At 38.3% G+C, this 27,392-nt stretch overlaps 1 protein-coding gene across 1 annotated transcript in view; it reads right to left on the minus strand.

Moving 5' to 3' along the window:
* LOC114934106 (uncharacterized) overlaps positions 1–27,392 on the minus strand; it is a 215,194-nt gene that overhangs the window by 54,162 nt on the left and 133,640 nt on the right. Inside the window, exons 3-4 of the mRNA XM_085486588.1 lie at positions 26,963–27,022; positions 5,604–5,645 (exon numbers count right to left, since the gene is read on the minus strand). Coding sequence (XP_085342714.1) covers positions 5,604–5,645; positions 26,963–27,022 — 102 coding nt within the window. The remainder of the gene's footprint in view (positions 1–5,603; positions 5,646–26,962; positions 27,023–27,392) is intronic.

The following is a 27,392-nucleotide window of genomic DNA, read 5'->3' on the forward strand; positions in this document are numbered from 1 at the left end:
TTCTGCAACGGTCGTAAAACGATCGAGTCGCCTCGATAACCGGAGACCTACAAACAGGTTACTCTCTCCCCGAGGAATGGAATGTCATGGGATTCGGCGTGTCCGGAAAGTTAAGCCAAAATAAACGAGAGACAGACAGAAATAAGGTTAAGTTCGAGGATACCACGGGATGTTCATAGCGGATTTTGAACAGGCAGAGAGCAACAGGATGGTGTGTTCGCAACCAGATAGGATTTATGGCACAAACGGAACGAGCTCCCGCGATAAGGGCGGAGTCAGATGGAGAAGGAGAGAGATAGAGAATACACAGTAGGAAGAAAAATCGCTCGGTGCGCAACGACAGCACTCGTGTTTCGACTTTTCCGAAAGTTTTTAGCTCAGCCACGCTGTCAGGAATTCAACGTTGGCGGAAGCTCGCCGGAGATTTGATTGAAGCGGATCCGACAGCTGTAACGACGCGTATCGAAGAGTGATATTTTGCGATTCTGACGCGCTTTAATCGGTAAATACTAGAGTCCATCATTCGATACAGTTCATTAACTATTTGTAGACGTTGCCTGTATGATCGATCGTAGCGATTCTTCTCGATAGAGTAGATCTTTTATATAAATATTTTGTCACCTATTAATATTACTTACGATCGCGCGCGCAAGAACATTATTGGCAAATCTGTCAATAACCGGCGCTGGATATGCTGGATTTTCCAGTTTTCTCTGACATTTGCTTAATGCAAATAATTTAAATATAATATATAAGATGACAATTTGCCAGTGTCGATAAGAAGTATGCATTAATTTATATGCCAGTAATATGTATAAAAATAAAGAAAGAATAATTTTCAATCTGCGATCGATTATCGAATTTTGCACAATATTAAAAAAATCTAATATGTAATTTAAAAACCAATCTTATACCTAATTATATTAAGAGAGATGTTTTTATATACTTCCTTATTTTAGAAAATATTTTCAACATCTACCGTGTATTTCCTTTTTTATATACATTTATGTCATTTAACTTTATCGGACTTAAGCTTTATTATAGCTCTTGAGAATTGGAATAATTATATAAAATAATTATATAGAATTATAGATTTATTAAGGATTTAGATTTGTCATTTCTCTACGGACTCGCTGGAAGACGGATTTTTGCGCAGAATTCTTTCCAACGGGCATACGTTATAGAATTACAACGAGAAATAGAGAAAACGAGAGGGAGAACGTAGAGAGCGTCGACGTAAACGTCAGGTCGGATATATTTCTCTCGTAGAAGTGCAACGTGCGCGCGCAAGTGCGGTATCGAGAAAGCCGGGGATCGAAATAAATGAAAGAATTGTGGAATGAATTGCGGGAACAAGGTTAAGTTCTAGGATATCGGAATTCATGGCAAAATAGCGAATGGCACATGGGATATATGTATATATGTACGATGGCGGAGTAAAATTTATGACGCCGCCCGAATATTTGAGTGCGAATGCAAGTGACGTAAGAGAGAACTCGAGTTTATAGCGCGCACTCTCCGCTGCAAAAGAAGCTAAAGGACCCTTTTTCCAGTATTTCGAGCAACCACACAATCTCGATTATTTTTACTTTTCGTTTTTCATTCCGTCCTTTCGATTTTCCTCTTTTTGGCACACATATTTTCTCTCCCCTTCTCTTTAAATTATTTAAGTTACTGCTAAGCATTCCCGAATGTGCGAGTGACTTTGCTTCATCATTGTTTTAGTGTACTACGTACTACTTGGTATTCTTCGAGTGAAGGAGAGAGTCTCTTTTATACGATTCTTATATAAAATAAATATTTTTACACCGACGTATCATATTTATCTACTACCCTTTTTTTTATTTCTCTTTCGATTTTTACCGTTCATTTCGGTATTTACCGTTCACTACTTTGTATCCTTTACATTTTCCGCTCTTGCATTATTCTTGTTCTGATGGGGCTTGTTCCAGAATAATAAACAGATTTATTTTTCTCCTTCTCTCGACCTTCTCCTTTTTTTCTCTCTTTTTTTTCCCTGCATCCTTTCTTTCGGCACTAGGTCTCCCCTGAGGTTTGCGGGCTTCGTTGGTTATGCTACTGGCAAAGAAGTAAGATGTATCTTTTCATTGTGATGATGAAACTCGAAATCGAAGTTACGAGATGAGAAGGTTACGGTAGGTGAAGTCGTTGTTGAAAGCAACAGCAACGTCGGCGTGAGAAATCCGATCCGCGGCCGCTCCTCGATCGTGTATCGAAACGTCAATCGTAATTGTCGCAACGGTCGAAATCGATATCGCGCGTTCGCAGCAGGCGATAAAGCCGCGACAGTGAGGATTGATTTGGTATTAAAATTTCACGCCGACGAACGAGAATCGAGTGGATTACGGATTACGGAAATCGTCGGATCGAATGGATTTTCTTCGTGAAAAAAAGGCGAATACAAATAGCGAGAAAAGCTAAGAATCACCGGATCGCATATCGAATCAAATTAGGAAAGTAGGAATTTATCGTATCTAAAAGATCACGCCTTTCGAGATCTGCGAAAAATTTATTTATAAGAGTATATATTAAAAAATAGCATATTACGGCAACAGAGACGCAAAAAGAGAATGTATATATAATATAAATTAATCAATAATCAATCCTTCAACGTAAATTTTAAATAAAATATTAAAAAATAATATATTTTCTATTATAAAAAAAGATAAAATTGTGAATTATAAAAAATAAGAATTGTCATCTCTTACAAGCTGTTTATTTAAATGTCACAAATATATAACAAAGATTTTCAAACTACAGCTTGATCCACCGAATTAATGCGAAACGCGAAACTTGACTCCGAATTTTGGTGATAAATAAAAAATAGAAAGGGAACGAGAGAAGAGCGTAAAACTAGGAGAGAAAGCTTCGAAATGGGTTTGGAGAACAAGGTTAAGCACTGGGATATCGGAATGTCCGGCGAGGTGGAAAAGAGATTCGTACGGAATACGATGGCAACTGTACAAATAGAATAGACTCCCTTGGAAAAATCAAAGACGAGAAAAATACAGTTTCTTGGCGCGTCCACCGTATTGCGGTGGTTTAGTAGCATGCGGCCGTTAAACGGCGGCCAAGCAAATAGAATGAAAATCGTTTCTAGGAAGAGAGAGAGATGTACGAGAGAATCGATCTCGTCGAGAGTAAATTAAAAGCGAAGGACGTCACGTCGTTGTTGACGTTCTACCAAACGCACGCAAAAAAACAAAACGAAGAAAACGTCAGCCTTTTTAGAAAAAAAAAGAGAGAGCGTAGTATTAAAAACTTCGGTAGATGGATGACGAGTTTTTATATATCGGGCTGTGACGTTATAATAGATCGTCGTTAGTGTGACATCTATTTCATACATCACATCGCTTCCTTGGTAAAAAAAAAAATAAGTTTACGAATAAAGAAGGCGAAGAATGAATATTATAATTAATATTAAAATATAAAATTATTGATATAAATATATTAATAAAATATTCCTCTATATCTCTTAGAGTCGCTAAATCTCTGTCGCTCATAGCCTTTGTTTTATAATTTTCATAATTAAGACATTAGATTACTTTTAGTCCATCAGATTATAAATTAAATCTCTCGATTTTGATTAAATAAACAAAGTAAACGCGCGCCGGTGTAAATATCCGAAACGATTATGAAATTGAAAGCCTTATCCATTCTACGTGACGCACCAAGATGTAGTTACCGAATGTACCTATACAGCATTGCGGTCGCGATATCGGAATTCGGGATATATACGTATAAGATGGGCGAGCCAAAGTAACCGCGGGAGTGCTTCGAAATGGGTTGCGGGAACAAGGTTGAGTTCTAGGATATCGAAATATATGGGCGCGTAACAGTGCAAAGCAGAAGAGGGGGATAGTAGGTGGGTAAGGTAACGTGGGTGAAATTTATGGTACCGAAGGAGAGGTCCCTAAAGAAAAGAGAAAGGGAGAAAAAGAAAAGGGTGGAGAGAAGAGAAGAGCATACTCGAGGACGTGGAATAAAATTGCTCGGTCTTTACATAAAACACTAGAGCACCCGTCGAAGGCGAGAAACGAAATATATCGTTTCGTCGGCGCAACAACATAATTCTACCGATTCGATCCACGTCGATAGGGACATCCTGAAACAGAAAAGAAAAAAAAGAGAAAAAAAAAGAAGAAAAAAAAAGAAAAGAAGAAACGAGGGACGAAAAAAACGCAGAGAGAGAAAGAGTCGACGTTGTATCCGGCGGAAATCCTCTGGTGTAGCGAGATCGAATTCCTGACCACTCCCGTCTCGCGTGGAATAATAGAACGCTCGGGGGCGAATAATATTTAAGAAAGCGGTTTTGCTTCTCTCATCCTCGACGGCAACGGCAACGACGGCGAGCCGTGGAATAAGGATTTTATCGTGAATCGCCGTAACGATCGTCCTTATGACGTGATTCGCCACGTTCTCGAGGGCAAAACAGCGGATCGCGGGATTGGCTCGAGTTCAAGTCGAAACTAGACGACGCGATGCCGCGAAAAATGCGTTACCTACTGGGAGAGTCACGGTAATATATGTTTCCGAATCGCTATTAACCCCCTCCCTCTACCCCGCTTTTTCATCTTATCTGAAAATTTTACGCAAATAAAATCGGAACCGATAACTCAAGTTTTATATCGCTATCGTAATCTGATTCATCTTATCTGAATAAAATCAGCGCAATCGGATTTAAAATGAGAACATGCTACTTTTATATTACAGCATAATTTGACGAATGTAGAGGAAAATAACGATCTCGTCGACAACTTTTTTTTAGTAACAATTTGGATTTTCAAAGAAAAGTTGATCGTACTCGGGGATAAGAAAAAATGATTTCGAATCCATCTCTTATTTCTCGTCATACATATTTCAGTTGCTTTGTAACTTGTGCCTAAAAATAATCATAATTATTGTGATAACGTTCGTTAACATTAAAATTAATTACATTTTTATACGATAATTCTCGACATTTAATGACCCTTGTTTATTTATCGATTCTCTGTTATGTAATTGGTAATTGATCGAATGCCACGTGATATAAGGTGATTACGATGTACATTATTAGTTAATTTAATTGGTCGCTCTTTCTCTCTCTCTCTCTCTCTCTCTCTCGCAGTATCGTCGACAACATCGCGTGTAGCAGGCAAATGAGAAGCTAATATAGACAACTACTATGTACCACGCGGTACATATTGGACCGCATTCAAATCGAAACTCAAACAATGCCGCGGACGTGTTTCCGGGATCGTCAATGGACGCTAAGGAATCTGTGCTAAACGTTTTGCCGCGTGTCCCGAAATTACTTTGAACTTTGGCGACTGTCTCCGCCGACGTTTGCTGTACACATACAATCATACGATGGTACAGCGGAGCAACGGCAAACAATGTTATGTCAATTTAATCAGACATCGATTTTGGCGACTAATGTGAAATGTATCGAAAATTTCTACGTATTTGTACTTTTACGAATGACATATGTAAGGGAACGATATTCCTCTCTTGCTTTTGGCCTCAAAAAGTTGGAAATACTTCAATCTTTTTTTTCTCATTTTCCCGATACTTGGAGAAAAACTGAAGATGTAAAAATTTACCTGGCGAGTTTCCAGCTGTTCGCCTCGTCTCTGTTGTTGGCTCTGAAATCAAAATTAATTGTGATAATTAGTGATTGAATAGTTATTTCGAGGGGGATTTATATTACATAATATCATATATCTAATCAAATAATATTAGTTGAACGGTAAGATGCACACTAATCATTTTCTGCGAGCTACATAATTTTATAATTGCATCGGTGACGGTATCGCTTTTGCGGCAAATTAATTTAACGAGTTTCTGTTCGTCAGCCAAGTCCTTCGAAATTTTCCATAAGGGTCGTAATTCCGTAAAGAGGTTACAGCAATGCGACTCTTACTGAAAGTGGCTTTAACTAGTTAAAGTCCATCCCTTGTCGATGGGAAATACCTTTAACCGCGTCGTCGCAATCGACAATGCTAAGGTCTCATTGGGATACCGATATATCGATATTATTAGAGGAACGCAAAAGCGATTGTAACGTAACGGAGAGAGAGAAAGGGAATTGTAACATTACCCCTTATTACCAACTCTGAAATTATCTATATTACTAATACTATCGCAAGCTAAATCGTCTTCTTTGTCATCTTCCATATAATATTTAAAGTATCTATAATTTCTCGTACTCTAAACTTTTATAAATATAATTTGTAATTTTATATATATTAATAACATATATTTTACATATAAATTATTTTATATTAAAAAATAATTATTTTATCTTTTATCGTGATTTTTTTATAATATAATATAATTTAAATAAAATGTGTAATATATAATACATTAAAAGTAATTGATATATATAATGTATTATATTAATGCAAATTATAACAAATGATATTTCTAAAAATTTTAAAAGTACAATTTATATTTGAAATATTTGATATCAAATTCAAATATACAGAATACCATATATATTGCATTTCCAATTATTCATCATCATTCCTAATTTCTTTAAGTAATATATATTTCAATATTAAGAAATAATATATACTTGCGACGATGGAATCAATTCATCGCGAATAGCGCCATTACATGGTTACGAATCAGAACCTTGCTCTAGGGTTAAATCTATCCATCGAAATGAAGCGCTCTTTCTAAACGCGAAGAAATCGATCGTTTGCGGTTTCGCTCGCTCGCTCGTTCGTTCGTTTGCTCGCCGCAAAGCAAATTCTCGACGCACACACTATCGGAGGGCAAACGTGTTCCGTCGTTAAAAATGTAAACTCCACGATCTTACAGGCGGCGGGCATAGTTCATTTGCCTCATAAAGGTGAAACTAATGGTCGACGCGGAGTTATGTATCCCATATTGGCTCGCATTCAAGTCGAAATTCAAACCGTGCCGTGAAACGCGCGACATGATCGCCGATCCGTTATGACCCCTGGTTGAAGCACAAAGTCAGCTTGTCGAATTATTAACCCTATCGTTTTATCGGGCTGAAATTTATGCAAAACGTCCAGCATTTTAGGCAATTTCATGCATTTTAAAAAAGATTATCGTGTATCTTTCTTCCAGTATTATACAAAGCTTCTCATTGTAACATGGATTATATCTATACATTTCTTGACCGATTAAAAGTTCGCTTTAAAAATTTACATTTCCTGGAAATTGAATCGCGCACAGTCACAAATTTCTTATTCATTTTATTATCACAATTTTATTGTAAAATCAATTTGTAATTAATAAAAAAATAAATGAAAAAAAAACACGCTATATATTATAGGTAACAGAAAAATGTTGACAGATGGAATGCCAATACGATAAAATTATCCAGCAAACTGATAAGTTACAACATTCTACCGCACTTTTATTTTTATACAACTTCTCTTCGCAGCAGTCGCAATAAAACGGATAAAATGACGAATCGATGACGATGAATCACAAACGCGGAAACAGCAGCCCGCGTTTCTTCGAAATCGTTACGTTCTCGAATCGGTATTGAAACGATGTCGTGAAACACGTACGTGAGATCACCGTAGGATAGGAATCGGGATATTGCCGCCACCCGTGGGAAACCGGAACATTCGAAAAGAATTTTATTTTCTCATGCATTTTTATATATATGAAGCATTCGTAGCGCTAAAGTGCAGTATCGAATTATCGTAACGTCAAAGGACATTCGTTTTTTTGTAACGCAAGTTATTGACAACTAAAGATTTGATATGAAAAAAAAGATATATAAAATATGCGAAGAAAAATTATATAAGTTCCATGAAAAACTCGTTAAAAACATTTTTTATTTTCTTCGTTTTATGTACATGTGTAATCCTAAAAGTTTACATGAATTAAAGAAAGAGAAAAATAATTCTGGCCATTTTAAAAATGCGAAAATTCACTTTAAAATTTTTTAAAGTCTAATTTGGTGCAAATTACTATGTATTATTTTATAAATGTCATGTTTTGTTAAAACTCTCAAGTTTTATTTTTGGAATTACATAACTTACTAAAATTTTTGTTTTAATCTTTTCCATCATTGTAGAATATTAGTTATGGTAATTAAAATTAAGGAAAAGAAGAAAAGTGGTTATCAATTATTAACTAAGAAAATATTCGCGACTGAATTTGAAATCTTGTAGCGTGAGACATTTCCACTCTTAGGACAAAGAAAAACGAAGAATTTGTAAAATTTTTTCATCTATGATCGCAATTTTCTTACTCATCCTGAAAGGAATATCTCGTATAAATATGAATTAAATTAACAAAGAATTGATCTAAAAACTATGTAATTCTTCGTCCGTAGAAGTTATTAAAGATTACAAAGTTACTATTCTTTTATTTGAAAGAATCAATTGTGTGTTATATAAATATTAAACTTAATTGCTTAAATCAATTACTCTCGCGCGAGCAACTACTCTTTATCTAACAATACTGTTCCAATATTTTTTTCGCAGCATAGATACGTTCCATTTTTAATTGCAGTCTCAATTTCTCTCTCTTTCTCTCTTCACTCGTCTCGCGGTCTTCAACGAAAACTTTACTATTTATAAACGCATTCGAAGTTGTAGAAAATTTTCTAGAAAGCAGACAGAAGTCAAAAGCGATCGGGAAAGCAATTCTGGCCGTAAAACACCGCTCGACGACGATGTCGAGGGTGGTGGTGTACAAATTATCGGTCGCGCGATTCCAACAATTTAGCGTTTTCGCCGTACGACGACGACACGATGCGACAACGCTATTCAAATCTCTCTCGCCTCCGTCTCTTTGCTCCCCGCGACGTAGTAAAACAAATCCTTTTATCCTGAAACGACGGCGTTTCGTCTCCTCGAAACCATCCAGCCGCGTTCATCCCGCAGGATGTGTTCGGGATGAAAGGTGTAGAGAGAACGACGCAATTCTACGCTGACGGGAGAATACTTTGCCGGTTACAGCGGAAGGGAAAGAGAGAGAGAGAGAGACGAGGCACATTGCGCAACGCAGCACGTCTGCATCCTGTTCTCCCTTTCTCTCATCTCTTCTATAGTCAACCCGACCCTGTTATCGTTCCCGCTGCCGCCGGCGGTGGCTGCAGACGGCGCATAAGTCACTCGTCATTATTTCATCGAAGTCTCGGTGGCTGGTTCAACAGGTATGTTTCTGGCGCAATATGCGCGCCCGATTCCGATGGAAGTCGTCGGACTCGGAGAAAGAAAGCGGGACAACGAGAGGGTCACAGATGCGCGGGAGGATGCGATGGGCGCTTGTATACAGGATGTCGCAAAAGTGGAACTCGTGGCCCAGTTGGACTTTAAGATTCATGTCTTGTGCTCTCGTAACTCCGCTCCGTATAAATTTCCCGTATACATTTCAACGTCAAATATTTTGATAAATAAGCAGCAGCGTATTAAAATTCTAAAGTGGAAAGTTGGAAATTAGACTTGTTAAATATATATACCTGTAATTGCCAGTGCGCGGAAATTATATTGAAAAGAATTCTTCCTTCCGTTCTCAATCGTTTGCAATGTAAAATTTATCGACCTTCTCTCAATTTTAACTTCTTAGCATTCTACAAAAAAATATAGAGCAGGATTTTTTAGATATACCATACCATCGCTCCACATCTTTCAACGATGCATTTGATGCGAGACGAGAGAATGTCGAACTCGGAAAGCTTCGACGGAACTGGCCTCGAGCCAGAGCATTACTTCCGGGAAGGGTTAGAAGAAAAGAGAGTCAGGAGAGACGATACATGCGCGAAAGTGAGAAAATGGAAAACGTGAGAAAGGGAGATAGAGATAGAGAGAGTGGGAGGGAGAAACCAGGGAGCAAGGGCTGGTAACCCGAATGAATATTTAATTTCTGCATATCTCACCCCGGGTAAAGTTCAGAGCGACGGAATGGCCGGCTCGCTCCCAGGAGGATAGAAGGAAGAGCCCCGGTGTCCCTTGTACTTCCTCAGCAGCCCCCGTGATATAGGGTAGACACTCCCGAGGATCTCTCTCGCCACCACTATTACCCTATCCCGCACAACCCCCAATCCTTTCCCGCTCTATCCGGAAAGTCCGCGCTGCCGGCTGCTTTCCGCCGCGGTCGCTCGTGGCCGAAGGGCCAATTACGACCATCCTTACGAGAGGGCGGAGACGAGGGTGAGCGAAATGAAAAAAAAAAAAAAAAAAAAACCTCGGGAGAAAAAGAAAGGGGAAGAAGAGGGAGAAGACGAGAGTGCAGCGAGTGCCTGAAGAGCGTAGAAACGGGGGATGGTTGAGAGAACGAAAGGTCGTGAAGAGCCGGGGATAGTCCGGAGGGTTCTAGACGAAGGTATTTCCACGGAGAGATCTGGATCTTAGACCTCGATGGACCGCAGACCATCCAGGAGAGGCGGAATATAGACGCGCCGTCGACAGAGGTGGGGTTGGAAAGGGGATGCGGAGGCAAGGGAAGAAAACCGGGGGTGCGGTCGAAAGTTTCAGTGAAAAGATAAAGGCGCGAGCAAGATCGATTAGTGCGCCCAGGGTAACGAAAGAGTAATTTATAGTGAGCAAAGACGACGGACTCGAAAGGGAAGCAGAATGGAATAGTAAATTATAGAGAGAGAGAGAGAGAGAGAGAGAGAGAAAAGGAGACCATAGTCAAAAGAGAATGAAGAATTGACAAAGGAGGAAAGAGGAGTTGGTCCAAGAAATATTTAATTCTGCGTTTTATCGTTTGCACAGGTCGACGACGCGCGAAACATAGTTTGTATATATATATATATATATATATATATATATATATATGCATTATTATCCGGAGATAATAATGCACTTTTTAAATGAGGCGCTCGCTCGATGGAGGCCGGATAAAGAAACGAAGAGATAAGGAGAAAAGAGCTTTAGAAGCATCAAAGCCGGACGAGATTGGACGCTAAAAATGTACATAGCAATTGGACAAAAGAAAAAGTGAACGGAGGCTGGCAACGAAGGACGGCGGCAAAAAGGGATGCCGTCGTCGTCGACGTGGGCGTCGAAGGAAATCCCGGAAAAACACAAATAACAATCAACGAAGGAGATCGGCAAAAAAAGGGGCAAAAAAGGCACGTGTGGAAAAAAACGTCGTGACAAGTAATTCGGGGCGTCGAATGCGAGTCGAAAGATAATCCCAGAGCAGTTGCCGAGACCATAAGATTCTCTCTGGGGAATTTTTTTATTGTCGTCTCAAACACTGAGTGTTAACGAGATAATCAGTAAATCTACGATATCTCGTAATATAATAATTTCCTTTACAATTTGCATGCAATTTATATTATACGTCAGTTAGTAATTAGTAAAAAAAAGTTAGGGCAGCTACTTAAATTTTCACTTATATTCCACTGACTTACAAAAGATTCATTTCGAATTTATTTTCGATCTACCTTTAATTCAAAATCAAGTATTCGCAAGTGCATCAAATGAGTCGTCATATTATAGATCACTTCTAATTATTTTTAGATTTTAATCCCGGAATAAAGTAGACGCTTCTATTTCTCTAATAAATGAGAAAAGTCTCGGATACGTCAGTCACGTTACCAGTCACGTCAGTCGTGATATAACGAGAAAAATGCGACGAACTCGTAACTCCTCGTCTCGACTACTCGAAAATCCTAAAGTGGTCGAATAGTTACGAGCTCGGGGATACAAAGTGACCATTGGTGGCGGTCGACACGAGTCAATGGGACACAAGGCGGAGAATGCAGATGTAAAAAAAGTGAATAAAGAAAAAGTAAATGAAAATGAGGAAGCTACCTACTGAGAATGGGTGAAAGTATGGTCGGCTCTAGGGTAGAGAAGAAAGACAACAGTAAAGATGAGGGTCGGGTAAAAAGAAAAAAAAAAGAATATCTACGGAGATGGGCGAGAGAGAAGTGAAGGAGGAAAGAAAAGGGGATGGAGTGGCACGAAGGGACGACGACGAATGAAAGAGGGGGTGGGAGGGGGTAAAGAGGAAAAGAGAGGAGGAAGCCAAGGCTGGTAATTTGGATCGAGTCGACCATCCACTCAAACCCTGGGCACTAGTGGTGGTCGACCCGCCCCTATGCCCCTTTCGCTAAAATCTGGATCTTACTCGATTTAAGGAGACCTTAAAGTCGGATAGCTCGTTATAGGATAAAGCATAGCGCGCATAATATCCGGACCCGATTCAAAAGTATGTCGCGAGCATATTCCATTGGCGGAATAAGAGCGAGATTACGCGTATATGAACGTGTAGATAGGCGAACACATAAGCTGTCTCGGATATAGTATAAGATAGAGGAACTTTGAAAGTCTTATTAAAACAAATATTATCGCAGTGGACGTGTGTTTCTACCTCCTTTAAATTTATCATCTCGCGAAGCTTGTGTGTGTTATTTTTCGAAAATTATTCGTACCGCAGGTATTATAAATATATATGTAATATCCAGCTTTCGACAAAGCATAGAAGAAAATTTTAATAAATTGTACACCGCATTAATCAAAACGCAAATTGGAAAATTGACTTGCAGTAAGTTGAAGTATTCTATTAATAACCATATTTTTCAAGGATTATGCAGTAATATAGTATCTTGCAATAGCAGCAATATATATATATTGTCGTTTTTCGCTTTGTGAATGTTGGCAGACATAATTTATATCTCGAACTTTTGGATCTTAAAATGAAATACGTTTCTGTAAGAGTTAAGAACCTTTTAAATGCTTCAGTATTATGGCGCAAAGTGCGTTTTGTGAGATACGATGAAACAAGATTAGTTCGCTATCTAATTTTGCGGACGATTATACGGATAGATTGCGGCAAGGCGAAGCCAAAAGCCGCGGAATTAAAATTAGAATTCCAGCGGATGGGATACGCGGCAAAAAGTCGGCGAGGGGCAAAGAGAGGAGCGAAATGAGAGACTTTCTCGCGACAGAGAGACGGAAAGAGAGAGATGGAGGATACGACGACAAGGCAATGAGAGAAGCATAGAGGAGAAGGCTGGCTCGAAAATACGAAGAGAAGAGAGGAGATGGCAAAAAAGAAACGATGAGAGCGGAGATTGGTAATTCGGATCTAGCCGACTGCGATCCGGGAACCAGTAGTGTCCATCTGGCTGTCTTAAATCTCGATCTTCCGCAATCTAAGTAGCCTCTAAAGCCAGATGGAGTGCCGATACGATAAGAAATACGGTAAGGAAATGGAGAATCCGTAGAGGGGAGTTTGGAAAGGATCGCGGAAAAACAAAACTAGGTAAATATACTGCTGGAATTTAACCCGCGCGATCAATACCGCGACTCAATTGCGCGGACAATTGGCTGTATAAAAAGGAGATTCGAAGAAACAGACTCGTAGGAATTAAAATTGCAACTGCCATGCGAAACGCTTAGGAAAGGTGTCTAAGAACGTCTCGAAGGATAAGGATCGCATCGACTTGCGAGAAAGTCGCGAGAGGAAAAAAAGGGGAAGAGATGTGTTCAATATATAGCTAGAAGAGGCTAGCTATATATAACGTGATATACGAGCCATAGATGTACATGCAAACAGAACAGATGTCTCCGCGATGTGGTGCGCGAGAGATAAAACCGTCGGAATTAAAATTACAATCTCCCTCTCCGTGTGGTGGCAAAAAGTAAGCGTCGGGGCCGGAGATAAAAATCCCTCGGTCTTTTTAGAAAACAAACGAAACGAGAAAGAACAGATCAGGAATAGGAATACGATAATCTGGGAAACGATGAAGGATTAAAGGGTGAGAGCGAGGATGGTGACTCTCTGGTAATTCGCGCGGCGAGAGAAACAATGTTTTCTCTTCTCACATCGTATAAGTAGGGTACTAGCGATATCCGTTTACGTCCCTGAGCGTCCCTTTTAGCTCAGCATTTCTCAAATCGACCTAAAACTCGAAAGTACGATTGAAAAAAAATTACCTGTCTCTGTCGGACAGTTTCTTCATGATTGAAATGAACTTTATTGAATTTGTTTGCTCTATATAATAATAAATAATTCATTACTTTAGAGGAAACAAATTCAATAATTCAATATTTATTATTCTCTGCATTTTATCTCTCAAATAAATATCAAAATTAAATTTTATTGGAATTATTTTGATAAATATAACCATGCTGTCAACACGTCATTTTTTTATATATTTTGATTCGATTTTGTTTTTTATTTTGTTCAATAAATATGTAAACTTGAATTGCGCGCATGTGAATGTGGAAGTTCATAAATTTTGTTATCAATATAAATCAAGGAAAAAATACAGAAGGTATGAGAAACACGGTTTTACCCCTTTTTCCCCAGCAGGGTTTCACAGATTTCGTCGATTACATTGTATTCGCGAGGATTTCTCCAAGAAGGACAGACCCACATCCCGCGAAAACCCCCGGAAATTGGAATCTTAAATCGATCTGAATCCTCTTTATCGTCGAAGGACTCGCCGAAGAATTCTCTCTGAGAATCGCCCATATCGTCGGTCGACGTGTAAACGTATAACGTTTGACTTTTCGTCGTTTCTCCATTATGAAATGGCCGGCCTCGCATTTGCGCAACGCGTGATCTCCCGAGATTCGATCTTACACCTGGCCAATTGTACTGGAAAGTCGACCGAAAGGTCCGTGCTTCCCATCCCCATCTCCGTTTATGTATCGCAAATTGGTTTCGCCTAATTGGATTAGCAAGATTAGAGAACCGACCGTATTTTGGTAAATGGCGCAGAATGCAAGGATTCAAATTTTGTAATCTTCCTTCGAGTGTCCCCCTATATACAGATTTGTATTATAATTCTTCTTATACATTTCTCCGATATATTTGTTGTTTCCGGAGCAAGTTTTTTCCTCTTCGTACCTTTGAGGAATGCTGTTTTAAATCAACAGCGGTTGTTTGTTAATTACGATGAAAACTGTAGCGTAATGTAGCCGCGTTTCGTGGCGAGACGCATTATTTAGTAGGACTTAATAAATTCGCTTCCTTCTCTTCCCCATCTGTCCCAACGGGCCGCCCGTGAATTTTATCGGGTTTTGTGCCGCCGGATATGTATATATACCGGGTAATATGCCGAAAGCGGCTTGTCCTATTGACTATAATACGCAGTTTCAGTAAATACGAAATCGCGAAATTCGGCGACAACCGTATTTAACGAGAAAGAGAGACAGAGCTAAAGATAGATATAGATGAGAGGAGAGAGAGAACGAATCTGCGATAGATTCGTCGTAGAGGATTTATCGATAGTTGTAGAGGATTTACAGATAGTCGATTACATGCCTCGGCTTGCGTATTGCGCGCTTTGAATGCCGAAGCACTCGGAAACATGCAACGGCATCGGTAACGGACGACGAGTGCAATGAGAGAAAGATTTTTGCGAATCCAAACGCGAAAGCAATGGGAATCAAAGCGATGGGAACCAAAGATCCTGAGCTCGAACTCTGAGAGCGATTCCGTGTGCATAATTGTATATGTGGGTCAGAACTACCATTAGCAAATATTAATGGAACGCGAAACCGCAATCACCGTCGTCGTCATGGCTTACAACTGCGGCGAGGAGAATGAGATACTCGTATATTTGTGTGAACACACTGTAGCTCTGACGCGGATTAAATAATTTAGGTGTCGTGTATGCGTGATGAAAAATTTTTATTTGTTGGGAAACAGTTTTGCATAGTCAAAAAAACATGAGAAAACGCATGATATGTGTATAAAAAAAACGGAAGTTATATTCTTTTAATCTATATACAATTTAAATATAATATTTAAATATTTTCTGTATTTCCCTATATAAAGTTTTCAAAAAAATAGTAATTTTAAAAAAATATAAAATAACGATAACTTTTCCTTTCATTTTTGTGTGTTGTTGATTCGACATCTCTCTCTCTCTCCCCCTAGCTCTGCCTCTCTTCTAATTAATATTCGCCATTTAATATCAGCGCCGATAAAATGCTCAACGTATACGGGTGCACAAATATTTGCGAGCGCAATCTGCGAACCGCCGGCGACTGAATTTGCAACGCAACTACTCGAAATTAAACGCAGTCCCTCTCTTATTTCGAGGATCCGCACGCTCACCACAACTGACGCGAGAGACGAGAAAGACAACGCCCAGTGGAGAGATTTATTCAAGTTGCATTCTAGATTGCACGACCTTGGGATAAAATTAAATTCGATAAGATAATTTCCCTCATTTTCTATTAAATAGCGTATAAATGCATACATTATTCGCAACCATTCTCAAAAATATATTTTGATATTTTCGAATGTCACTGATAACGCACATGACTTGTATTAAATTTCGAGAAAAGAGAATAAAAAGTCACAAATTAATAAAAATAAACCCGAGTAGCGCGCATAATGTACCATATATCTCAGAACTGAACTATAAGAGATCGTTAATGTATTTACACCGTAAAATGTCAAAATTTCCTGTTCGGGCAGAACGCTCCCCAGATACCGATGCCTAGTTTCGATGGCGGTAAAGTAAGCAAGCAAGCATTTCCCCTGCCTACTGGCGGCCAGATGTCCCCGAATCCGAAATATTCGTACGATTTCCATCGACTGGCCCGATCCCGCCGGTTTCAAGCGTCGCATCCGCGCGCTAATCCTGTTTACAATAGCTGATTGCAATAAAATTTACATGCACCGGCGCTGTGAATTTACATGCGGCGGCAGTTAAATTCATGCGCGTCGCGCGCGCGCTGCACGCAATTTACATACGCCATACGGGGGAGCCCCGAATTTTATGCCGCGCGCAGCGTTCACACGTGCTTCATTTCCCGTCCCTTCCTTCCCCATCGTCCCTCTCCAACGGCCGCTCTCATCACGGAGATGGCGAACGTGTGTGTGTATCTAATTCTCTTTTTTTTTTTTTTTTTTTTTACACGAATCTGAAAAAAGTTTCGCTATACGGTTTGAACCAATTCGCGATATCGGGCGATGGCGAAAGAGAAACGCGCTCGTGTCGCGCGCGGGCCGCGATACCGCGATTTACTGTCCATTTATCTGCGGAAGAATCGCCGAGTGATAAATTTCAAGTATCGCGCTTAAACGAGCGTACCGTTTTACTGCCGCTGTTCATCGTAGACAAAAAAAAAAGAGAGCGACTCATTATCCGGATTCGCGTAATTTTAAGCGCGAAATTCACCGATAGCACCGACTGACCCGATTATGGTCGGCCCCATTATTCGTCTAGTATGTTTAAAGCGAAGGAAAAGAATTTTAAAATGAATTATATTTTCGAGTAAATTCCAAAATTGGACAATCTGTATAAAACAAACTCTTTCTGCTCCATAATTTAGCAATTCTAAACTTGAGTAAAATAATGTGGCAAAATTATAGATTAATTGAATAACATTTATTAAACATATTAAAACGATAAAATCAAATAACTGATGATATTTTCGTGAGATCGTCATTTCAAGAAAATCTAATTTTTTTTTATTTGCTCCAATTAATTTCGAAGAAAATTGAGTAAAACAGTCGCAACATTTCAATATTTATCTTTGCGAGGTTTTTCAACCTTACAACAGATAGATTTCAAGCTCATTTCGAAAAGGAACAACGTTCTCCAATTTAACAAAATTATTTCTCAAGTATATGGATAAACTGAATCAAATTACACGTATGAAGTAATTAAATGACATATTAAGCGGATCGAATTATATTCACAAGTCTCTTCACGTGCGATCGAAATTCGCGACGACAGATTGCGAGGATCGTAATTTCCAGCGAACGCCGCCTCGATAATCGAGATTATCCCCCTTCTAGTCTCCCACTATGTCGCGTAATGCGCTTCGTAAAACGTTCCGTCCGGGTAATCGGCAAGTTATCGAGAATCCTCCCCGTTTCATCCCCTCGCGAGAAGAAACGCGCGTTAAATCGCACACTGTTCTTCTTCGAAAGGATAATATCCGTGTCGATATACGCCCATTTTCGCGCCGATATTGTCGGACTGGATTTTATTATTTCAACTGTAACGTTTATCGCCCAAAAACACCCACTAGCTATAATACGTAGCTCGAATACGTACATATATATATATATATATATATATTATATATATATATATATATATATATATCCATTCCGCTGCAACAAGCGTAGAAATCTCGAGTATCGCACAGTTTTGGATCTCGGAGAACTGTTCGACTTACATTTATCGTCGAATTTTTATCGTATCGCCGTTAAAGCGCCCTGTGTTTCTATATGCGTTCTAAATGCGACTTTTAAGATCCAGTTTCCGGTTAATCGAAAGCGCGTTTAAGATCGTTTCCGTTTGAATGCGAGTTTTGATGTCTGATACGAGGCGTTACAGCATTCGAGTTTATTTCATAACGAATCGATATAACCTCGTTACAATTGAGGTATCGCTCGCGATATCCTACAACTTCATTGATCTCGTCTAGCTACGGAGTTTCTCACGGTTGCGATATAATCAAATTTCGTTGCGCAAAATTATGTCACTTGTTTCATTCACAATTCTCGTATCAACTTCTCTCCCTCTCTTTCTCTCTTGCGATAATCAAATTATAAATTAAATTTCATTCAAGTTCCTATATTCAAAAGTACACTTATATAATCATTATATATATCGCTTCAAAAAAAATATATATATACCCATCTAGAAAATCTACAGTTCCAAATATATCGTTGCAACTCTAGAATCTAACTATACAAAAGTTCTGTACGTTCTCGGCAAGGAATTAGATGTTAACAGGAAAGGCGGCGATGAACAGCCTATGTACGGTCATTAGATATTAAAATCGTCGGTTGTAACAATCATGTATATGTCTCGTAATGTCTCAATTCAAACAGAAAAATGACACGATGAAAAATAGATGCGAATAGCACGTTAAAGTCTGCGGGTCTTCCAAGACCCGCAATCAGGATAAATTGGCACGTTCAGGTCGCGAATCTAGAGTTTTATTCCACTTTTCCACTGTGACAACTGTTCTCGGTTATGTGTATTCACATAACCTTGGGCCCCTTTATAACCGCGAACGTACGTAATTAAGGTATAACTAAGAGATAGGTGCACGTAGAACGTCGACTTTACCTTGCATTATTGAGAGGCTCGACTTCACGTTCTAAATCTTGCGGATCTCATCGAATCAGAATTAAAATACGCGTCGTATAAAAAATTCACCTGACATTAATAAAGAGTCGAGAATAATAATGAATTCAATAGACAAAATGTACAAAAACAAACGCACTTTGGAAAAGGGGTGCTCTACGCACTGATTAAATTTAAATAACATTGTGAACTTGTGTGTGCACACTGTTTTTCTCATGACCATGTCACGTTTATCCACAGTTTTTAAATTAAATTATACGAGAAATTAATAAAAAAAAAAAAAAAAAACGCCGCAGGTATATATAACATATCACGTTTCTGGATTAAAAAGAGGTCTCGAATACCGTGATTTCAAGAGAGCCGACAGACGCGAGACGTCACGTACACGTTGCAAAAAGGCCAGGAAAAACCTGATAAAGCATGTTTTAAGAAGAAGGAGTAAACGTCGGGGCTCGAGTATGCAATGCTCCGCGCAAATAATCGCGGCATATTATTTAACAGATTAAAAATAGCTTGGAAAAAACGAACAGGACATTGTGTATCTGACTTATTCGCGGATAAGAGAAAGTAGAAAGAAAGAAGCATGCGAAAGAGAAAAAAAAGAAAATACTTCACAGAGAGGATTTACGCTTCTTGCGTTTTTCACAAAGAGAGATTAAAACATGAAGATGTTTCGAAAAACTATCTCGATAATGTTTCGACTATGTATGTAGATCCACGCAATACTATATATACAATTTCGATTACATAATATATGACATAATAAATTTAACTGGAAAATAGATATTATATAAATATATAAAAGAGAGTGAGAGAGAAAGGAGCGAGAGAAGATCAACTATTTAATTTTTGTTTAATTTATATATAACTTTGGTGCGTCTTTCTGTAGATACATATTTATAATCTTTGTAATTTCTATCATAACTGTAATTTATATTCTCTTGTTCCGTTTATTTGTTATGTAGATACATATTGTATTCTCTATTATTACCTTATATAACTGCCGACTCACTTCTGTGTATATACTATATATAGAGCAGTTGCACTTTGCTTTTTGTTCTTGGAGGATTTATCCTAGAACATAATAAATTTCTCTCTCTCTCTCTTTCTCCGTATCCCTCCTTCTCTCACCCTTCGTTGCTCCCTTTTTCCCCTTTCTCTCTATCTCTCCTCTCTCGATGCGGTGCCATACACAAACAACGCGATACAGGATGTGAATCCTATATTACAACCACCGGCAGGCTGTTACCTCTGGGTTCTTGTGCAACGTGCATGGAAACATAATGGGCGCATAGTGGTTGGCTGACTGTTACATTATTAAGTAGTTGAGTGCACGTTAGCTGCGAAGTGCTGTCAGCCTCCATTCAGATGCGGCCTGGGCGAAACCAGTAATTTGGCGTTAGCCGGAAGGACGAAAGTTTCCGTGGAAAGAGGGTTGTGGGGGTGGAAAAAGAGATCGGAGGGGTTCTCCTTAATCGATTATTCTCTCGCGGCAACCGCGATAAACAATGTTGGAAAACTTCGGGAGCGGGGGATATTATCCCCCATGCCCCCATCGGTTAGATAGGTAACCGCGGCACAGTCCAGGGAATTTTCGAACGTTGCGGAAAGGAGGGAAAGTGCGGCCAATAGGAGGATCTTTTTATTCTCCCTCCGTCGCGTCGGCGGCGATCCGATTAAAAATAAATTCCGCAAATGCTTGAGTCTCGTAATGGCCGACTACGGGCGAAGATAAGAGTTCTTAAGGAGACTAGTTTTGTCTATTACACTGCATTTAATGGGAAGCTCCTGTCGCGAGACGCGAGATAATATCCGCATTATTATATCTATGAAGCACGGAAAAGTCGTGGACTTACATCATATTTTTCTATAAAATTTTTATATTTCCGCTCTCTTCGTTATAATTCCTTTGTTGCGCCAATCGCACATACTCCTCATTATCCATGCGTATATTCATATAAAGGGAACAATATCCTTCCATTTCTATTCTTTACATATTTTATGGATAATGATTCGCAGAGAGATAAATATTAATAATAATATACTTGACAAATTTATAAATATTATTTAATATATGAAAATAAATATTTGCAATTGCCCGGAGAAATTTTCAGAAAAACTATTTGTTCTTTCTTCCGCGCACTTCGCGAGACGCAAATTTATAATACCGGAAAGACGGGAAGATTAATTCCAGGTTTGGGGAAAACCTCGACGACGCGGTTTCTCGCCTGTCGGTCTCCTCGGCTCGACGACGACGACGACGACGACGGGCGAGGCTCGTTATCGATTTCGCGAATGCCGCCGAGAGAGTGACTTGGCCTATTCGTTGCATGTAGGAGAGCGTGCGCTTATCTGTCGCAGGCGTAAAAGACGAGGGGCCGCGCTTTACGCGTCATAGATTCTATTATATTTCTCCCGCTCGCGAGTGGCGGCATTAGAGCGTATCTATCGCGCCGGCTTTTTATCGCGCTCGACGAAATACCTTCTTCGCCGTCGGTGCCGTGTAAATGTATCTTTACATTCGGTGTCTGCTCATCCGGCCCATCGTCGAATTTGAAAGAAAGTTAACTTGGCAAAATTGGGATTTCGACGTAACTAGCAATTTTATTCAATACTTTCACGACGTTTCGATCATTTGTGGTCCTTATCAAGTGAGAATTCCATCAATTAAAATGAGATTAAAAAATGGTAATAATTCAATCGACCAATTCTGGCAAATAAGTAAATTTATTGAATTTTCACAACGTTTCGGCCCTTATCAAGTGCTATGTTCTTAAATCAAAGTAAATCACAACTTTTTTAAAAAACAAAAATTCGATCTTAGAATATGACATCATATAATAACATGATAGTATAAAACGAAATAACTACATAGTTATTTCGTTTTATACTATCATGTTATTATATGATGTCATATTCTAAGATCGAATTTTTGTTTTTTAAAAAAGTTGTGATTTACTTTGATTTAAGAACATACATTCAATAAATTTATTTATTTGCCAAAATTGGTTGATTGAATTATTACCATTTTTTAATTATCATCTGGTGACTTCATAGTTTTATATCAATTAAAATGAGATTAATGCAACATAAAACCGATCTTGTTTAAAATTAATAGTTAAAAGAGAAACAACGTCCCATCGCTATGACGTTTCGTCAACGACGATGAGTCTATTAATTTTAAATAAGATCGGTTTTATGTTGCATTAATCTCATTTTAATTGATGGAATTCTCACTTGATAAGAACCACAACCAAATGGTCGAAACGTCGTGAAAGTATTGAATAAAATTGCTAGTTACGTCGAAATCAATTTTGCCAAGTTTATTTTCACCACTAGCGTCTAATATTAATTTTTATTGATTTAAAGAAAGTTATTAAACGTTTTGTTAGGCTGACGATCATTTCAACATTGGTGACAAAATTCAATTTAACTAGAAATTCCTATCCGGAAGAAAATAACGGATCAAAGGTCTCTAACAAAATTTTAATTAATATTGATATATTTTTAAATTTTATAAAACTTTGCAAATTTCCAGTAATAACAAAGGTTTGAGAGAAATACCATGACGATATATTTATGATTATCCAGATTCTTATCTTTCATGAAAGATCTCTCTTTTATTAAATCATTTCATTTTAATTATTAGCTTAATTTTCCTTATTTACTTAATCGGAGAATCTTTATCTTCTAAATAATTCATTTTTAATTTATTTTTTTTAAACTCATTAGAATAAAGACCTTATCCCCCCTATTAATTGTAGATACAATGCAATTCCTGCTATTTAAATCTTTTATGAAATAAAATTTATAAATTTTAATTAAATTCATTTTCTATTCCAATTATTTTTCAATTATTTAATATGGCAGAAATTAGTGCATTGGATTGAAAATAAATTTTTTTTCTTTTATTTATTAAAATCAATATACTTAAACTTTATCGCTTCAAAATTCTAATTTTTCGATACTACAATTCAATCTAAGAATCGATACTCGACTTAAATTAAACTCTCTCTCTCTCTCTGATCCTCGAATCAAAGATAAAGGACGAGCATGTTCTCTTAGACTAGCGGTCAGTTCTAATCTTCTCCGCGCTTTCCCTTCTCAGGAAATTCTATTATATTCCTGGCCAAAGGAGCGCGCGCACTTTAATGCACCTCCGTTGCATTTCGCGAAACCGAATACACCGTCGTCGTCCCGTGTCCTGTCGCGCGTCCTGTCCTATCCTCTCGGCCATCCTTCCGCCGTCCGACCTTCGCCGGCGCGATATGTTGACGGAAACGGAAGGCAGAGAAGCTCTCTCGCGCGAAAAATACGCAACGTGGAGATACCTAGAAGCCACCCCCCCACTTCTACCCCCTCCCCTCGCGGTCATGCTTTCGTAATTAATCGGGCGCGATGTTTAACTTTAGGCTTTTAGCGCGGTTTAATATTTCAGACCGCGCGTTTTCGCAACGCCGGCGGTTTCGAGTCCGTAGTAGCAGAGAGAAATGCGTCGCAATTTTTTGTGTCCGCTGTCCGGAAAAAAGAGAGAGAGAAAGAAATATATATGAGAAACGTAAAACGCCCGCAACGTTATCTCTCTCTCGCGCGCGCGTTATTAATGAGATAATCGACATAAAAATATATCGGTTCGAATGACGATATTTTTTTTCACATTCCACGCTCGATTCAACTCGCATATACAGTAGACTTCGTTATTAATCTTAATCTCTCCCCTCCCGTTGTCACGAATCTTAAATACAAGTCTTTGTGAGACCGCAAAATCTTCGTACAAAGTTACCTTGGCTAAAGTTCGTCAGGATTGTTATTTCAGTATTTCATTTTGCGTATTACGTCGTACGGAAAATTGTAAGAAGATTAATTAATATTCTAAATTATTTCACTTTTGTGTGCGTAACTACAAGAGAGATTAAAAATTAAATGAATTCAAAGGAGATCTCAAGATTATCATTTACCCTCTTCTCTCTTAACCCTTCTCCCTTTATATATATATATATATATTTTTTTTTTTTTTCATTGCCGACATTGTTTTCTTCAATTCCACGCTAGAGAAATTATTCCCTCATCCTCTGGTTATACACCGCGTGCAACTGTTCAACTCGCGAAACAAGAAAAATTGTCGATAATGCATCCTAAGATTACCGTCGAGCGTGTGCCGGAAAAATTCACGAGACCAGACACTCTCGCCGCGCAGATAGGACGAATTATACTCGTATCACGGCGCGGCTGGGCCGCTGGCAGGCGTAATTCAGCACTCGAGTGGACAGTCTCGTTGCATCAATTACGGATATCCATTAGCCTAATTAAGCCTCGCGACACGCGCGAAACTGCACCGCTCTCGAAACTCATCCTGATGGGACAGACAAAATGAGAAAGGACGTTGAGAAATAAATTAATAGAAAAAAACATGAATTTTAAAATCAAGCGAGGGAAAAAAGCTTACGATAAAACGCTACATTGAAAAAATAAAATAATTAAAAAAAAATAAATAAATAAAATAAAAATTGTAGCCTGCCGCAGACAGGTTCGAGAGGGTGTAAACGACGAGAAGAAAGGCAGGACGAAGGAAATCGACGTAGACACTAGGAGAGGAGTGGCAAAATATACTTTACCGAAAGTTTCGGTAAAGGAGAAGTACAAGCCTCCGCCGCCTTATGGGAAATTACACGATGAGCTCGGCGGATTACCGTAACCTTCCCAAGTAACTCGCCCCCTACCCTCTCCCACCACCCTTCTTCTCGTTGATCCCCTTTTCCACTTTGTCGAGTCATTCTCGAACCCCGTCTCATTCCAGGAAGACTGCAGATTTTCCTTTAACACACGCCGCGATTTTACCTTGAGCGTATCTTAAAAATATCGACATACCGTCAGAAAAGGCGTAGCGAACGATGATAAATTTAAGGATCAAGCACGAGAGACGGTTCTCCAAAGGTGTCCGAATTTTAACGAAGATTAGCTCAATTATATATGTATATCAATGGCCGCGCATTTTATCTCGATAATTTTGTAATACACTAATTTTTCACAATTCTGTGTATTGTGTGTGTGTGTTCAATTTTCTATTAAATATCTGAAAAACATAAAAAAAATTGTTTGTTTTGAAGCAGTCAACTTGAAATTAAGTCTCAAGAATATGCGATTTCGTTTTCTATTCTTTGAAATTCAATCGTTTGTGACTATAAAACATCAATATCTTAAGAATGGAATAAGCAATATTCGTCTCAAATTTAGTTTCGCTTCTAACTTTCGTAGCTTTGAGAGATATATATCCTATCTCTCTTTCTCTCTGAGATGTATGTATATCTTTGTGAATCATGGTCGTTAGAATGTAATGGTGCATTGGAACGCAACTAGAAACATATGCATAATGCATATAATAATGAATATGCTCAACGTCGGAAAATTCAGTAAGACTGAGAGAGAGGGAAAGAAAGAGAGAAATTTTAAATTGGATTGAGAACATGCTAATGAATTTCGCAAATTATCGCCTCTCGGGTGAGTTTGTACTGACGTATGCTAACATAACTTTCCGTTTTATATCGAAACACCTAACCAATTAATAATTGCGCTTAATAAATGCCGTGGATGTTTTTCTCGTGAAAGCATCAAACAATTTATGAAAATCTCTCTTAAAATGCAACGAGTTTCAAACACGTTGTATAGATCAAAATAAAGAACACATCTTTTATTCATATGCGTATCAAGGCATAATAAAAATTCTGGAATTTTCGAAAATTTTTCTAAAGAAAAATGGATTTCATATTATAAAAAAAAAACCTCCGTATAAGACTTAAAAATATTTTATATGTGCTTTAATTTCAAATGTAAAGAAATAAAATGTCTAATATTTAAAAAATATGTAAAAAAAAAAATACGCGTTCTTGTTATTTTGAACTATTTTACAATAGGTATATATTTGAGTTTTATATCGAAATGAAAATTTGCTTGTAACATGTAGTACGTGAGAAAAGCTTTACTAACATTTTAATCACTGTATTCGAAAACGCGTAGGTACACAAGTTTTTTTCTTTTCCCTTAAGCTGATTAATATTCGGACCCATGTATTGGAGTAGTGTCGAGAGGAAGTTTTCGCGGCAAAGTGACACGTTCGAGACGGCGAATTAATTAGTCGGCGAACGAACTGATGAAGCCATTAATTACACCGGTTCGAGCAGTCTCCCTTGTCTCGCGGACCACCTTGTAAGCGGTGGTCGAAACCGAAATTCCCGAACGCGATAAAATGGCGAGTACGAACGCTCGGGTGAACTCGGGGATGTCACTGGGACGAAACTTGGACGAAACCAGACAATGGTACTCCATTAAGAGCGCTTTCATCTTTGGGAAACGAAGTCGGTCGAGTAGCTTGACGATCCTCGATACTTAACCTCGGCCATTTCTACGTTCTCGCTCTCTGTCACGACACGCCGAGCTGATAGGTCGTGATTTTAAACTCGACTCCGATTTTTAAGCTCGCTTCTTACACGGAGAGAAAGGACACCGCGGAAGGTAATCACGGAGAGAGGTTTTCGAACGCATCGGACAACAAGAGTTGCTGCTTACGAGGTGCTTAGCAGAACAGAACGATATTTCTCGTGAAAAAGTGAAATAATTTTTCGTAACAGAAACGTCGACAACGTAGCTTTTAAATTACGAGAGATATAAAAAAAACAACCAGATTCTCGTTTTTTTTATCTTAAACTTGAATCTTTAAATATTTGATGTTAAAAACTTTAAAGATTGCATAAGCAAATTAACATTCAATAAAATTTAATAAAAGTAAAATTATTTAATGTTTGTCGAGAATTATCGCTTTATACATATATATATGATGTTATGCCATTAACAAAAATAATTTCATATTTTAAAACTGCGCGTTTTAAGACTAATGGACATATATTAATTATACAAATATAATAATAAATGTCAACTCACCGAACGTGCTCTGGAAATGTCGAAATTCCGCTTGGATTGCTTCGCAATGACTCGGTGACGCTGGAAAAAATACCAAAGTCCATATTAATCTCAAAAATGTTGGCAAAAATGTTTGAATTATCGTAGACAAGAGAAAAAGAGAGAAGCACGGAGTAACGCATTAAAATGTAAAATTATAGATTCATGCTTTCAGCGACAAATTGAAATATTTCCAACATAACAATGGTATATGCATATTACGTATTAAACACGCGACAATAAATATTACACGCTACATTTGCGTTGTACATTAAAAATGTTAATCATTACGAAAGATAAAATATTTATCGGTCAAACTACTATCATTTATATGCATGTATCTGCCAATTAATCAATCATCGTATGAGGTTTGTTTCAACACCCTCGGACTCTCTCTAACGATATGCCAGAA

This window comes from Nylanderia fulva, unplaced genomic scaffold (genome assembly GCF_048542155.1).
Source record: "Nylanderia fulva isolate GAGA-0341 unplaced genomic scaffold, ASM4854215v1 Scaffold45, whole genome shotgun sequence".
NCBI classification, from domain to species: domain Eukaryota; kingdom Metazoa; phylum Arthropoda; class Insecta; order Hymenoptera; family Formicidae; genus Nylanderia; species Nylanderia fulva.